The 16749-nt window shown below is 49.9% G+C and overlaps 1 protein-coding gene across 1 annotated transcript in view; it reads right to left on the bottom strand.

The window, feature by feature from the left end:
- The window catches only part of SMCHD1 (structural maintenance of chromosomes flexible hinge domain containing 1), a 1955900-nt gene that overhangs the window by 452508 nt on the left and 1486643 nt on the right, over positions 1–16749 (bottom strand). Inside the window, exons 38-39 of the mRNA XM_085605822.1 lie at positions 16254–16383; positions 16041–16160 (exon numbers count right to left, since the gene is read on the bottom strand). Of these exons, the coding sequence (XP_085461948.1) occupies positions 16041–16160; positions 16254–16383 (250 nt within the window). The remainder of the gene's footprint in view (positions 1–16040; positions 16161–16253; positions 16384–16749) is intronic.

Genomic DNA, 16749 nt, shown 5'->3' with positions numbered 1-16749 from the left:
AGCCCGCTTTCTAGCTGTAGAGACAACTAGGGAATCTAAGGGAGCAGGGCCCTTAATGTATGCAGGGTCTGTGGGTGCCGCCTTATACTTTTTCTCTATTCTAGGGTTTAGTACCCTGGCCCTGACAGGGTCTTTGAACACCTCTGCGGCATGCTTGGTGACACCCTTAAGCATGGGTAAGATGGAGGTGGATTTGTCCTGTATGTCGAATGTATCCAGTAAGAAGTCGTCTTCCACTGGTTCAGTGTGCATGTCCACCCCATGGTAGTGTGCTGCTCTCTGCACTAAATGATGGAACCCTAAGGAGTCCTCTGGAGGAGACGGCCTGGATGGGTATAGGTCGTCCTGAGGAATATCAGGTACATCAGGGTTATTGTAATCCTCCCACGGGTCTGGGGTCCCTGGTGGAGTGGGATCCATGGGGGCATCCGCCGGATAATTGTCCGGGTCCCCGTCGTCCGGATCTGGGGACGGGGCCGGAGAGTAGTGAGGTAAGGGTGGCGGAGACCTGGGAGGGGGTGGAGGAGGTGGAGGAGGTAGGGGAGGTGGTAGTGGGGAGGGCACTCTGAGGGGAGAAGTAGGAGAGTCCTTCCGTTTGGGTGGTGGAGGAGGAGCCGGAGTATCAAGGCGTCTTTTCTTGATAATTAAAGTCAATAGTCCAGTCTTTGGATCTTTGGACAGAGTCTTTTGTAGAGGGTCTGGTGTAAACAGAGCCAGTGGCGTGGAATCGTCCGTCGGCACCGGTGATTTCGGAACCGAGGACTTCGATGGTTTGTGTGCGCCATGCTTTTTTGGGGCCTCCTGTTTTTTCGGCGTCGAAGGAGTTTTCGGCGCCGGAGCGTCGGTGCCGACAGATTTATGTTTGTGTTTGGTCGGCACCGAGAGTCCAGGCTTCGGCACCGGTGGCTTCGGAGTCGAGCTGGATATTGCTTTCTTCGGTGCCGGATGCTGTTTTTCGGCACCGGGCGTCGGCTGGCTCGATCCCGAGCTGCCGTGAGACTTTGGATGCTTCGACACCGAGCCCGAAGGTGGGGTGATCGAAGCTTTGGTCTTGGTTTTGCCCAGGCCGGCAGGCGAGGGAGTAACCTGAGTCTCTTTGGTTTTGGGCGCGGGGGTGGGAGGGGGCACAGTACTCACGGCCCGCTGCGCCGGTGTGATGTCCTCCACATCGGAGTCGTCGGCCTCGGAAGCGCTGACGACGTCTTCTTCCTGCTCGGTGTGTGTATGCCCCGAAGCTTCGGCGCCGTCTCCGAAGATGTCCGGTGGAGCTGCAGACGATGAGTGCGCCATGGTGCGTCGAGCTTTTCGATCCCGGATGGTTTTCTTCGATCGAAAAGACTTACAGGCGGGGCAGTCTCTGGCCTCGTGTTCTGGAGAGAGGCAAAGATTACACACCTGATGGAGGTCGGTGTGGGGAAATTTAGACCCACATTTTGGGCACTTTTTGAACGGAGTCCTTTCCATCGGCCGGGACCGGAGTCGAGGAGGGCCCGAAGGCCGGTGCCGATGTACGGGATGGAGAAAAGTGCCGCTTCGAGAGATGAAGATGATGATGAAGAAACTCGAAGAGACGAGGATTTTCCGTCGAGGCTGGAACCGTAGAAGTTCGAAGCCGGAGCACGAAGTATCACATCCGAGCCCGATGGCGGAAAAAAACAATCTGAGGATGGAGCCGAAGCCCATGCGCAGTACGGACCGAAGGAGGAGTCACCAAACTCGTGACTTCCAAAGACTGTCCAAGAAGAAAAACAAACTGCAAACATCCGGGCCCAACACCAGATGGCGATCTATGCTAAGTGTACAACTCTGCAGCTCATATGCCTCGAACCTATGGTTTGGCTTTATCGAAACATGTCGTGTAAGGTGTCTAACACTGTGGAATAATACCCCCATGCCATTTCTGGACATGAGGATATTATTCCCCCCTTCTAGAGGGAAAGACATGTTAAAATCATACTTCACTGTTAGCCTCTGAGCAAAGCCTCAGCATTACAAAATGGATGCTGCTGCCACGACACAAGTCTGACCTCCTGCAGCTGGGAGTGATCCCAGCCAGGGAGGCCTGGACAATAGGTTTCCTGCTTGGGGAGGTGCTAGCACCTCCCCAGACAGCCTTTAGTGTATTGGGGCAGGGTGGGCTGAAAGGAATGAGACATGCCTGGGGCACACAAGGTGTTCCATGCATAGTCCAGTTCAAACCGGCGCTGGGGCACTCCAGCCCCAGCTCTGGCGCGAAACTGGACAAAGGGAAGTGGGTGTAACCACCCCCTCCCAGGTCCCACCCATAAGGCGTGACCTAGCAGGTATCCCAGCCCCCCAGATTAGTATAAGAGTGGGATTTGGGCCTCAAGACTTTAGATTATCCTGAACCTGCAAACTTGAACAGAAACTCTGGACCTTCGACATTCGACGAAAGAAGAAGACTGAAGAATCTCCCTTGTAGCCAAGGAGTGGCTACCCTGTGCAAACAGGCACCATCAAGAGACTACCCTTTGCTTTGCCCACGTTCTACGAGGAACCGACTGCAGAGCCCGACCAGAGCCTTGACTTCCAGACTTCTCCGACCCTGATCCACATCCACAGCAGAGCTGAGATCCGTGGAGGCGACGAGCGACGTGGGACCGGCTACCTGGGAAAAGTGGCTAGTAACTTCAAGCGCAGCTTCTGAGGCACCCTCGAAGTTGTGCACCGGGGATTGAGAAGCCCCAACCCCAAGCACCATCTGCACCGAAGATCAGCCCCCCACACTCCACGAGTCCTGCGTGGGGCCCTTCTGCATTTTCCTGCTTGCCGCGTCTGTCCGGTTGCTTGCCCGCTGGCTAGTGGCCTTTGTGACGACGCACCCTGAAATCTTCTGCGCTGGTTTGGCTTCTCCAGACTGGCTCCTGCTTCTCTGCAAAGAAGAAGCACCCCAGACCTTCCTGGTCTGCACCAGAAGCAAGTCCTCCGTTCTTCGTGGGTCCCGCTTGCCAAGGCTTGGTGAGTCCTAGTCCAACTTCGACGCCGCCGACAGCAAGAGCCTCCGTGGGACAGCTCGCCTCCTGGTCCTGGTCGTCCTCGACGCTTCCTGGTCCTCCTGGCTGCAGCGACTAGCTTCACCTTCACCTGCAATCTTCACGACATCGCCTGGTTCCTTCCTGGTTCCACGTGGTCACTGGCTAGTGACCTTGACTCTGTCCCTTCTGCTTGCAGGTCTCCTCTCTTCTTGATCCCAGCCTTGGGATCCACCGGACACTCTTCACTGACTGCCTGTCAGCATCTTTCTTCAGGCATCCATAGGAGTCGACGACGAAAACCGACGCAACTTCACCCCTATGCACCCACAGCCTGTGGGCTAGGTAACTTGGGTACTCCGGTGCTCATCAGGATAGTGACTATCCTAGTGTCTAGTTTTCCAGTCTCGACTTCCTAGCTACTCCGGAAGTGTCCTAAATCTATCGTTTTCTAAACTGTACTATTGCTAGTGACTTTTACGCATTACGCGTGAGTGTTTCCACTCTGCACACGAATCCCGTGGGCCTCCCACTTCCTAACTAACGCTTGTGTAGTGTAGCCCCAGCGATTCCCTAGGCCTAGGCCTCTTCTATTTCCGTGACAGTGGTCCTTATACCACTTACTTAGTATATGGTTTGCGTGGCCCCTAGGGCCTAACTGTATTACTTACCTGTGTGACTTAATGTATGCTTAAATAAGACTGTGTTGTACTTACCTCTAATCTCATAAAGAGTGCTGAGGGTTTGACTAGAATAAATACACTTTATTTTATATATATACCTGTTGTGGTGTCCTTTCATTTGGTATTCAAGGGATTATATATGGTATCACAGCTGGCTTCACATGCCATTCAGAGTTTAGCCTAAGACTGCTCCTGTCCATGCTACCACTAGGATAGCTGGTCTATAAGGTTGACTTTACAGCCAATCACCATAAGGGTATTTGGACTGATATAAGGTGTACACTAGAACTAGTGACACCATACATCAGGCCAACTTCTCACATTGGTGGCAGCGGTGGGATCTGAGCTTGCTGTTGTAATACCATTGTAATCTTGAGATACTAAATTGAAAGATCACACAGATATTGTCTAGGTACATATAACATAGATTATAATACTTAAGTCCTACTGGACTTAGTGGTTGTAGGTTGAAGGGAGTAACACACCCTGACTACAACTACTAGAGAGGTTTAGTAGAAACAACTAGTGTAGGTAGGTGCACACACCACACCCTCACTAGATCATGTCTCTGAGAGGAGATCAAGTAGATGCTCTCTCAGGAGGGTCAGGTCTGCAGAAGACCCCCTCTAGATATGATACCTTAACATTCCAGGAGATGAGACAATTGTGTACCTCCAGAGGAATAAAACAGGGTGCAACCCCTACCCTCCTTCAGTTAAGACAACTCCTAGAGGAGTATGATACTCTTAGGGCCTCTCAGGCAGGTACCCTAGGTACAGAGGAGGGTCTACCCACCACAGAGGAGTCAGATGGGGCTTCAGATGGAGAGGTAGACAGCCAGGGCCAAGTAGGAAGACTTAGCCAGGCTAACCTAAGTTTACATGGGAGTTTGCATGGGGTCCCCCCATACAGACCCCCAAGTGGGCTTAACCAGAGAAACAGGAGGGACAGATCCCCTTCAAGAGAATCCATCCACTTCCATGTCTCTAGCATCTCTAGTGTTTCCTCTCACAGGGGAATGACTTCCCCCTGAGAGAAAGGAACATGAAGCCAGAATGAGGGAAGCTAATCTGAGGATTCAGAGGGAAGAACTTGCCCTTGCCAAGGAGAAGCTTGCTCTGGCTAGAGAGCAAAAGTTAAGTGGGTCAGAACCCACTGGTGGCAGCAATATCCCTAAGGATAGAGACAGGCACTATGATAATAGAAACCTGAGCAAGATTGTCCCTCCCTACAAGTGTGGGGATGACATCCACAAATGGATAACTGCTTTGGAGAGAGCTTGCAAAGTACAGCAGGTACCCCAAAGTCAGTGGGCAGCTATCTTGTGGCTCTCCTTCTCTGAGAAAGGTAGAGACAAGCTCCTCACAGTTAGTGATGAGGATGCAGATAATTACACTGTCCTGAAGAGTGCTCTGATTGATGGGTTTGGCCTAACCACTGAACAATACAGGTTGTTGTTCAGGGATACCCAGAAGACACAGACTCAGAACTGGACTGACTTTGTAGATTGTGCCACTAAGGCTCTGGAAGGCTGGCTAATGGGAAGTAAGGTTAAGGACTATACAGGATTGTATAATTTGATCATGAGAGAACAAATACTTAACAACTGTCAAAACCAGCTATTGCATCAACACCTGATTGATTCTGATCTGACTTCTCCCCAAGAATTGGGAAAGAAGGCAGATAGATGGGTCAGGACTAGAGTTAAGCAGAAGAACCAGAACCAGGGCGGTGATCAGAAAAAGGCAGACCAGAAGGGTAATGATCAGAAACAAAAACACCAGAAGTCTTCACCAGGCCCCCAAAAGGCTCAGGGGGAGGGTGGTCCCAAAAAGGATAAAAAGAAAGATGGCCAAAAGAAACCATGGTGCAACTATTGTAAGTCCAACTCACATTGGTTTAGTGAGTGCACCAAAAAGGATAAGCCCCCAGCCACCATTGCCCCTAAGGCAACTGTACCCCCTAGTTCAGCTGTAAGTGGTGGTTCCCAGCAAAAGGGTGTAGTAGGGTTAACCCTGGGAACTGAGGAGGATTCTGGCCTAGTCAGAGTACCTACTCAGGCTGTTCTGATCTGTGATGGGGACTTAGCTTTGTCCTCTACTGTAGGCCCCAGTAACCTGGGCAAGTACAGACAGACTCCTTTTATCAACCAAAGAATGGCTCAGGCCTACAGGGACACTGGGGCTAGTGTCACAATGGTGACACCTGCTTTTGTGGACCCTGGACAGATCATACTAGGTGAGAATTACCTAGTGACCAACGGTAGCAATGCCACTACCTCCCATAGTGTGGCTATTGTTAACTTCTCCTGAAGAGGGGTAACTGGCCTCAAGAAAGTTGTTGTTAGTTCAGACCTTCCTGTAGAGTGTTTACTGGGCAATGATCTTGAAACTTCAGTTTGGTCTGAAGTGGAGTATAGGACCCATGCAGAAATGCTGGGGATAGATGCACATGTCCTTGCTGTGACCAGGTCACAGGCCAAAAAGTGCACCACTGAACAAGTGCTGGATCCTGAAACTATGGACAAGTCACAACCCAAGAGAAAGAGCAGTAGGGTTAAGGCTGTGCCATCCCCCCTGCCTCAGGTGGTGGATCAGCCCTCCCAGGAGGATGATTCTAAGAGCCCTGAAGGAACTGTCCTAGAAGAACTTGAACCTGATCAGGTTGAGTTTCTTGGGACAGGGGGACCTTCAAGGGCAGATCTGAGGCAGGCTCAATTAGACTGCCCCTCTCTTGAACCCCTCAGACAGCTGGCTGCTGCTGAGGCTGCAGGGAATGCTCAAGGTACCCATAGAGTGTATTGGGATGAAGGGCTACTGTATTCAGAGGCTAGAGACCCCAAGCCTGGTGCATCCAGGAGGTTGGTCATACCACTGAAGTTCAGAGGCTTCCTTCTTACCTTGGCCCATGATATTCCCCTTGCAGGACATCTAGGCCAGAACAAGACTTGGGACAGGCTTGTCCCTCACTTTCACTGGCCCCATATGTCAGAAGATACTAAGGAGTTTTGTCGCTCCTGTGTCACCTGCCAAGCCAGTGGCAAATCAGGTGGCACCACAAAGGCCCCCCTCATACCACTACCTGTGGTGGGGGTCCCCTTTGAAAGAGTGGGCATAGATATTGTAGGACCAATGGACCCACAAACAGCATCTGGGCACAGATTCATACTGGTGATAGTGGACCATGCCACCAGGTACCCAGAAGCAATTCCCCTGAGGACCACAACAGCTCCTGTTGTGGCAAGGGCCCTGCTTGGAGTATTCTCCAGAGTGGGCTTTCCAAAGGAGGTCATTTCTGACAGAGGTGCCAACTTCATGTCAGGATACTTGACTGCAATGTGGAAGGAGTGTGGTGTTAACTACAAGTTCACCACACCCTATCACCCACAGTGCAATGGGCTTGTTGAGAGATTCAACAAGACCCTAAAGGGAATGATAAAAGGATTACCAGACAAGCTTAGGCGAAGATGGGACATCCTTTTACCCTGCCTTCTGTTTGCTTACAGAGAGGTCCCACAAAAGGGGGTTGGCTCCAGCCCTTTTGAGCTTTTGTTTGGGCATCCTGTAAGAGGACCCTGTGTTTGGTGAAGGAAGGATGGGAGAGACCTCTCAGACAACCCAAACTAGACATAGTGGATTATGTACTTGGTCTCCGCTCCAGGGATGGCAGAGTATATGAAGAAGGCTTCTAAAAACCTTGAGGCAAGCCAAGAACTCCAAAAAGCTTGGCATGACCAAAAGGCTGTACTGACTGTTTACCAGCCAGGACAGAAAGTGTGGGTGTTGGAGCCAGTGGCCCCAGCAGCACTCCAAGACAAATGGTCTGGACCCCACACTATTGTTGAGAAAAAGGGAGAAGTCACCTACTTGGTGGACCTTGGGACTCCCAGAAGCCCCCACAGGGTGCTTCATGTCAACAGATTGAAGGCATATGTTGACAGGGCAGACATGGGGCTACTCATGGCTACAGATGAGGGGCAGGAGGAAGAGAGTGACCCTCTCCCAGACCTGTTGACTCAGAACCGTGATGATGGCTCAGTTGATGGTGTGGTCTTTTCTGACAGCCTCACTGTCCATCAGCAACAGGACTGCAGACAAGTACTGCAATCCTACAGACATATGTTCTCTCTGACCCCAAGTCAGACAAACTGGTGCACCCATGAGGTGGACACTGGTGACAGTCTGCCTGTGAAGAGTAAAATCTACAGGCAACCTGACCATGTCAGGGACTGCATAAAAGTTGAGGTACAAAAGATGTTGGAGCTGGGAGTCATTGAACCTTCAGAGAGCCCTTGGGCTAGTCCTGTAGTTCTTGTGCCAAAACCTCACACCCAAGATGGTAAGAGAGAGATGAGGTTTTGCGTGGATTACAGAGGTCTCAATGCTGTCACTAGGACAGATGCCCACCCAATACCTAGGGCAGATGAGCTCATTGACAGACTGGCAGCTGCTAAGTTTTTGAGCACATTTGACCTGACAGCAGGCTACTGGCAAATCAGACTAGCTGAGAGTGCAAAGGCCAAAACTGCTTTCTCGACCCCAGGAGGACATTATCAATTTGTGGTAATGCCCTTTGGTTTGAAGAATGCACCTGCCACTTTCCAAAGGTTGGTGAATCAAGTCCTTACTGGGTTGGATGATTATTGTGCAGCTTATCTTGATGATATTGCTGTCTTTAGCTCCACCTGGGAGGGTCACCTGGTCCACCTGAGGAATGTTTTAGAGGCCCTGCAAAAGGCAGGCCTCACTTTCAAGGCCACTAAGTGCCAGATAGGGCAGAGCAAGGTTGTATACCTGGGCCACCTAGTTGGTGGGGGTCAGGTTCAACCACTGGAGAGCAAGATCCAGACCATAAAGGACTGGGCTCCTCCAACTACCCAGACTCAGGTCAGAGCTTTCTTGGGCCTGACTGGGTACTACAGAAAGTTTGTTAAGAACTATGGGTCCATAGTGACACCACTTAATGACTTGACCTCCAAGAAGATGCCAAAGAAAGTTCAGTGGACAGTAAGCTGTCAAAAAGCATTTGATGACCTGAAGCAGGCCATGTGCAGTGCACCTATTCTGAAAAGTCCAGACTACTCCAAAGAGTTCATTGTCCAGACAGATGCTTCTGAGTTAGGTGTGGGAGCTGTTCTTTCACAACTGAATGTAGATGGTCAAGACCAGCCCATTGCTTTTATAAGTAGAAGGCTGACCCCTAGAGAGAAACGTTGGTCAGCTATTGAGAGGGAGGCCTTTGCTGTGGTTTGGGCCCTGAAGAAGCTGAGGCCATACTTGTTTGGCACTCACTTCAAGATTCAGACAGACCATAAGCCCCTCTTGTGGCTAAATCAGATGAAGGGTGAAAATCCCAAACTTCTTAGGTGGTCCATTTCCCTACAGGGGATGGACTTCACAGTGGAACATAGACCTGGGACTGACCATGCCAATGCAGATGGACTCTCCAGATATTTCCACTTAGAACATGAAGACTCAACTGGTCAAGGTTAGTTTAATGTCCCTAAGTTTGGGGGGGGGGGGTTGTGTAGGAGAGTAGGGTCTGCTTTCTATGTTCACCCCCACTTTTTGCTTTTGCTTTACTGGTTTTCGGCTTAGATGTGGCTGTGGGCCTGCCAATCAGACCCACAGCCCTGCTGTTCTCTCTCTAAATTAATACTATGTACTTTAGGTATATAACCCATTTGGATAGGATCACCTTATTGGCCCCTGTACAGTGTACCCTAGGTACCCAGGGCATAGGTGTACCCTAGGCCTACCAGGGGCTGCAGCATGTATTATGCCACCCCTGGCCTGGCCTTCCATTTTGACACAACTGGCTGATCACTCAGCTGGGGCAAGGTCGTGTAATCACCCCTTGCTTAGGTGTAGTATTCCTATACCTAACTTACATATAGACACATGTGCACCTATCAGCCACTCCTATGGCAGGCCTTAACAATCCTGGAGGCAGAGTGCTTGGTAACATGTGAGATGGTGCTCTAGCATGAGCTGAGCCTGTCTGCAGCTTTCGGAACCAAGTCCTTATAGCTGTTCTATGATATAGCCTACCATATACTCTTAAAGTGCCTTATAATCTTAGACGGTTATGGTAACTATGGTTTGGCTTTATCGAAACATGTGGTGTAAGGTGTCTAACACTGTGGAATAATACCCCCATGCCATTTCTGGACATGAGGATATTATTCCCCCCTTCTAGAGGGAAAGACATGTTAAAATCATACTTCACTGTTAGCCTCTGACCAAAGCCTCAGCATCACAAAATGGATGCTGCTGCCACGACACAAGTCTGACCTCCTGCAGCTGGGAGTGATCCCAGCCAGGGAGGCCTGGACAATAGGTTTCCTGCTTGGGGAGGTGCTAGCACCTCCCCAGACAGCCTTTAGTGTATTGCGGCAGGGTGGGCTGAAAGGAATGAGACATGCCTGGGGCACACAAGGTGTTCCTTGCATAGTCCAGTTCATACCGGCGCTGGGGCACTCCAGCCCCAGCTCTGGCGCGAAACTGGACAAAGGGAAGTGGGTGTAACCACCCCCTCCCAGGTGCCACCCATAAGGCGTGACCTAGCAGGTATCCCAGCCCCCCAGATTACTATAAGAGTGGGAGTTGGGCCTCAAGACTTTAGATTATCCTGAACCTGCAAACTTGAACAGAAACTCTGGACCTTCGACATTCGACGAAAGAAGAAGACTGAAGAATCTCCCTTGTGGCCAAGGAGTGGCTACCCTGTGCAAACAGGCACCATCAAGAGACTACCCTTTGCTTTGCCCACGTTCTACGAGGAACCGACTGCAGAGCCCGACCAGAGCCTTGACTTCCAGACTTCTCCGACCCTGATCCACATCCACAGCAGAGCTGAGATCCGTGGAGGCGACGAGCGACCGGCTACCTGGGAAAAGTGGCTAGTAACTTCAAGCGTAGCTTCTGAGGCACCCTCGAAGTTGTGCACCGGGGATTGAGAAGCCCCAACCCCAAGCACTATCTGCACCGAAGATCAGCCCCCAACACTCCACGAGTCCTGCGTGGGGCCCTTCTGCATTTTCCTGCTTGCCGCGTCTGTCCGGTTGCTTGCCCGCTGGCTAGTGGCCTTTGTGACGACGCACCCTGAAATCTTCTGCGCTGGTTTGGCTTCTCCAGACTGGCTCCTGCTTCTCTGCAAAGAAGAAGCACCCCAGACCTTCCTGGTCTGCACCAGAAGCAAGTCCTCCGTTCTTCGTGGGTCCCGCTTGCCAAGGCTTGGTGAGTCCTAGTCCAACTTCGACGCCGCCGACAGCAAGAGCCTTCGTGGGACAGCTCGCCTCCTGGTCCTGGTCGTCCTCGACGCTTCCTGGTCCTCCTGGCTGCAGCGACAAGCTTCACCTTCACCTGCAATCTTCACGACATCGCCTGGTTCCTTCCTGGTTCCACGTGGTCACTGGCTAGTGACCTTGACTCTGTCCCTTCTGCTTGCAGGTCTCCTCTCTTCTTGATCCCAGCCTTGGGATCCACCGGACACTCTTCACTGACTGCCTGTCAGCATCTTTCTTCAGGCATCCATAGGAGTCGACGACGAAAACCGACGCAACTTCACCCCTATGCACCCACAGCCTGTGGGCTAGGTAACTTGGGTACTCCGGTGCTCATCAGGATAGTGACTATCCTAGTGTCTAGTTTTCCAGTCTCGACTTCCTAGCTACTCCGGAAGTGTCCTAAATCTATCGTTTTCTAAACTGTACTATTGCTAGTGACTTTTACGCATTACGCGTGAGTGTTTCCACTCTGCACACGAATCCCGTGGGCCTCCCACTTCCTAACTAACGCTTGTGTAGTGTAGCCCCAGCGATTCCCTAGGCCTAGGCCTATTCTATTTCCGTGACAGTGGTCCTTATACCACTTACTTAGTATATGGTTTGCGTGGCCCCTAGGGCCTAACTGTAGTACTTACCTGTGTGACTTAATGTATGCTTAAATAAGACTGTGTTGTACTTACCTCTAATCTCATAAAGAGTGCTGAGGGTTTGACTAGAATAAATACACTTTATTTTATATATATACCTGTTGTGGTGTCCTTTCATTTGGTATTCAAGGGATTATATATGGTATCACAGCTGGCTTCACATGCCATTCAGAGTTTAGCCTAAGACTGCTCCTGTCCATGCTACCACTAGGATAGCTGGTCTATAAGGTTGACTTTACAACCAATCACCATAAGGGTATTTGGACTGATATAAGGTGTACACTAGAACTAGTGACATCATACATCAGGCCAACTTCTCACAAGTACAGCCTGGGCCTCCTCTGGGACCTGCGGTAGCACTTGCACAGCCATATCCCACATAGTGTGGGAATAACGGCCCAAAAGGCATGCGGTGTCCATGGACAGTGATGGCAGGCAGGCTGGCAGAAAAAAACTTCTTCCCTCACTAGTCCAGCCTCTTAGATTCCCTAACCGAGGGAGCGGTAGGGAAAGCGCCTTGGGAGGTGGAGGCTTGAACCACCAAGCTTTCAGGGGTAGGTTGTTGGGTGAGGAAGTTTGGGTCCACAGGTGCTGGGCAATGGCAGCGGCAATTGTTCTGTTCACAGGAGCCCCTGTGTTGGGTTTGAACCAGGTAACCAAAAGGACGTCATAGAGACTGTCATTGGACGGGAGTAATGGTTCTGAAGCGGAGACTCCTGGTTGCAGTACCTCTGTCAAGAGATTAGTCCTTAATGCCACCGTGGGCAACTTCAGGTCCAGGACCTGAGCTGCCCTAGGCACAACCATTGCGTATGATGCTCACTCCACCATAGCCATGGTAGGGGGAGAAAGCAGACCAGCATCAGGAGAAGTGACGCTGGTGTCCCACAGTTCCTCACACCAGTCCAGTTGTTATTCATGATATGGATGGTTTTCTAAAGGGTCCAGTAACCCCTCCCAGTCTTCCCCAAGACCCAGCCGGTAAAAATAAGGCTCAGGTCTGGGTGGTACAGCTCCTGCCGGTGCTGGAGTCAGGTGACACCCCTCCGGCTCTGTTTCAGAGTCGACGATGATGGGACTAGCGGAGGGCGTCGGCGCCGCTGGGAGCACTGGGGTCGGGACTGGTACCAAGGAAGGTCGAGATGGCTCGATTGGCGCTGGTCCGCATCCAGGAATAGATCCATGGGACCCCACTGGCGCCCGAGCCACCGGTGCGGAACCAGACGGGGCCCCTTCCGATCCCAGGGGGCCGAATGCACGTCATCGGGGTCAGACTGCACAAAAATGAGGCGTATGGCCTCATAGAACTCTCACAGTTGGACAGGGGTCACTCCGGCCTTGGAGAATTCCGGAAGGCGATGAGTAGGCCCAGGCGCAGGTTGCGGAGAAGGAGGCCTAGAACATCAAGGCTCCTTTGTCTGCAGACAGACGAGGAAAAGTCAATGAACGCTTCAACTTCTTACTCTTATTATCCTCCTACTTAAATGTCCCAATGACTTCGAGCAGGACTAAGAGGACTTTTGGTTCCGCAAACGATCAGGGGACCCTCCCCTCGACTGAGATCTTGACCACCGTGGAGTTGCATGCCGGGCCGCAAGCAGCTTTAGAGACCGCTTCCTCAAAGCCTTTGGAGCCATGGCCCAGCAATTGGAGCACGCTTTGATGTCGTGGTCGCACTCCAGGCATCAAAGGTAGACAAGGTGCAGGTCCATCGCTGACATCGGCCAGTAACAGGCGCCGCAGGGCTTAAAACCAGACTTGCGCAAGGATATCCTCGACACACCAGGAGGGAAACCTCAAAAGAAGTCGGCAAAACGCCGAAAAAAGGCTGGTCAAAAAGAGAAAGAGGGGTAGCTCTCCTCCACAGAAGGAAAAGAACTGACATCAGCCCACCTGGGTGGCGCCTATATAGGTACCGCAATGTCACTTTCAGCACGGATGACGCCAAAGCCAGATGCGGAGCCGATCTACGCCATCACATGCCGTGCAGGGTTCCTGCTAATGAAAAAACTTCCGGATTCTGTCTGACGCCTGGGGAAAATTCTAAGGTAAAGAATCTGCGGCTAGAAGTTTATCAGATATAGATTTAACAAGAAACAATAAATCACAGCATATCACGTAACAGTGAACAAGCACTGGCAAATTCAACAAATTTGACACTTGGGAACTTTTTCAAGAAAAACTTGGCTAAGTAGCAATGCGGTTAATTTGAATTACTTTAGGAAACTAACTCAGACAAGGAGTCAGTCAAGGAATCCAGCAATGTGTGAAGAAACATTTACTTCACCAAGAAAAGCAGTCTTCAGTCCAGTTTCAGAGGCTCCTTGCCATTGACTTAAATGGAGTGGTCCTGATGCAAGGTATACAGAAAGTTAAAGATGCTGTGCGAAAAGGGTCTTCCTGGGGCCACTCCTCGGTCCACGGCCCTGGTGGGCCGACTTTGGATTCGAAGGGGAAGTTGCCATGGAAGGGAAAGTATCGCACTCGAAAGGGAGGGGCTGCCCTATTGTTTAGGTACACAGGCTGGCAGCGGGGATAGAGAAGGAAAACAGTTGCCAAACTGGTTTTCCTGTGGGCTTGTAGCCCAGGGGTTGCTATACCCATAGGGTGGGCTACAAAGCTGCACACACCGAGAGTGGGTTCGGGCAGCTTGGGGGCAGGCAGAATAGAGCCTTCTGTGATAGCTGGATGCCACGCTTCACTGGAAGTTGGCATCAGGTAGGATGGGACCAAGGAGCCCCTTGGCTAGAGAGGATTACCTCCACTGAGGGTATTCCTGGGCATAAAAGGGGCACCCAAAAATCAGATCTGGCTTGGAATGGAGAAGAGGACTGAAGAAGGAATGCCCTATAGCCCCTGGAATAGTCAAAGGAGAGGCTGACCCTAAGTCGGGCTGAACTTGCAGCTCCTTGGGCAAGCAAAGGAAAGGACTGTGCCTGCTGTGTCCTGCTCATGAATAAGCCGTCTCCGAGCCCAGACAGAAGCAAAGGCTGCAAGCTTCCGTTGGCTAAATTCCTGTTTGCATGACAAGGCCACAAAGCTCAGCAAGCGTACGTGGGCGAGTTGGTAGCCCAAATCATCGGATCATCACTCTTCGTTGCAGTGTAGCATGGGAGGCCGAGATCCAATGCCCAAAGGTTGCTCCAGAGTCTGCAATATCCAGAAAAGTCATCGGAGAGAAGTTTGGACACCCAGAAAGAAAGTTATTCCTGAAAGAAGGGAACCACTGGTTTCGTGGTGCTCGGTGACCAGTAGCCCAAAGGCGTCTGGACTTTTGCTCGACTAAAGAAGACTTCGAGGACATCAACCCCTGTGGCCAAAGTCACCACACCTGGGTCGTGGACAGATCAGTAGCCCCACGAAGACCCCATTGACTGCACAGCATCATCAGCATCCTTGAGCATCCTGTATCCCTTGCATTAGGACCACTCCATAGAAGTCAAGGGCAAGTGGCGATAAATACTGGAACTGGACTGGAGACTGCTTTTCTGGTTAAGATAACTGTTTCTTCAGACCTTGTTGGTCCCCTTGACTGATTCCCCACCGGGGTGGTCACTCAAAGTAGTTCCAAGAAAGCACATCAATCCTTGAAGTAACTTTTTGCTAGTTCACAGTTGAGTGAAAAGTCTTGATTTATTTTTTCTTTAACAGCTATATCTCTAGAACCCTCCAGTGGATCTGTTTTGTTTGGGGTCCATACATTCTTAAAAATACACCCTATTTTTAGAAATTGGTGTTGGACTTCTTGAGTCATGTTTCTTCTTCTTCAATTGTTTTGGTGCTGTTTAAATGCTTTACACTGGTTTGTTTGTTGAAGCCTGACTGCTCATAGCCACAGCTACACAGGGTTGAGCTAAGGTTTCACAAACGAAGCCGGACTGGTCCCAGAAGGGTTAGTAGCATATAACACGGTGAGGTCTCACAACTGTTCCATATAACACACCTCATATCCTCACATTTGGCGCTGCTGTCTGACAAGTAAAGAATGGCTACAGCGTGGACAAACGTGTTCCAATGCAGCGTGGCTGGATGGAGTAGACACAACCTTACATAGTCTGCCGTTAAATGCAGTACTCTATGGGACTTCTCCATAACTCAGGGATCTGCTGACCGAATTGAAACAAGTGGGAAGCAATTTGGCCTTAACTGTGTGATGCCAATGGTCAGGGTTGACACAAATTTAACTTTACCTTTTGGAATAGCAGCACTGTGCACAAGACATTAACCTGATTAGTGGGAGAATGCAAGGTACCAAAGTGCTACTGTTGGCATGATGCTATGGGCGCAGCTACGTAGAGTGGCTCTCTTTATCTCTTTATCAATGTCCTCAATGTACCATTTCATAGATGATACATGACCTGTGTGGAATAGTAACTGATTATAAATTTCACTTTGAACATACAATGAAAATATATGAAAATACACTTACATTTTATTTCACTTATGAGCTGATTCGAAGTATCAAACAAACTCTGATATGCAGCTATTGATTGAGACAGCTGATCTTTCTGTTTTGTTAATTCTGCCATCTGCTGTTGTTTCCTAAAATCTGTTATGTGAACACAGATACAGTTTATAAAATGTTGGCTAAATTAATTTAAAATAGTACTTCAAAGCTGAACCAAACTAAACAGAAGCTCACCATTGTAAAACATAAATGGCAAATCATAAGGTTTCAATGTGGAATTGGTCATTGTGGATAACGTAGGCTCAAATACAATAATGTACTCTACGCTGTCTGTTCCAGGGCTATTTTCAGCAAGCAATAGGTTCTGTGGGATAACAAAAAAAGTGGCAAAAAGGTTATACAAATAGGCATAAAAAACACATTTTTGGTCAACTGTGAACAAAGCAAGAAAAGACTTGATTACTCAAAATGTCAATGTAAAAGTCAAAATATTATTCTGTTTCAACTCAAGTAGGTTTTACCTTGGTTAAATTGAAAAAAACTGCTAAAAAACCAATTACATGTATAGTCACTTGAGGATTTGGGTACATCTTAATTCATAAATAACTGCCTAACTTGACAAAGTTTGACAAAGACTAGTATTCATCATTATCAGTGTGTTGGTCCTTTTAAAAAAAAAAAGTCATTTACACAAAAGAACTCAAATGGTGGTGGATAGCAGAAAATGACA

The sequence above is a fragment of the Triturus cristatus genome, chromosome 5_1 (genome assembly GCF_964204655.1).
Source record: "Triturus cristatus chromosome 5_1, aTriCri1.1, whole genome shotgun sequence".
Lineage (NCBI taxonomy): Eukaryota > Metazoa > Chordata > Amphibia > Caudata > Salamandridae > Triturus > Triturus cristatus.
Note: the sequence above shows the minus strand (reverse complement) of the source record. Positions and strands in the feature narration are given on the sequence as shown.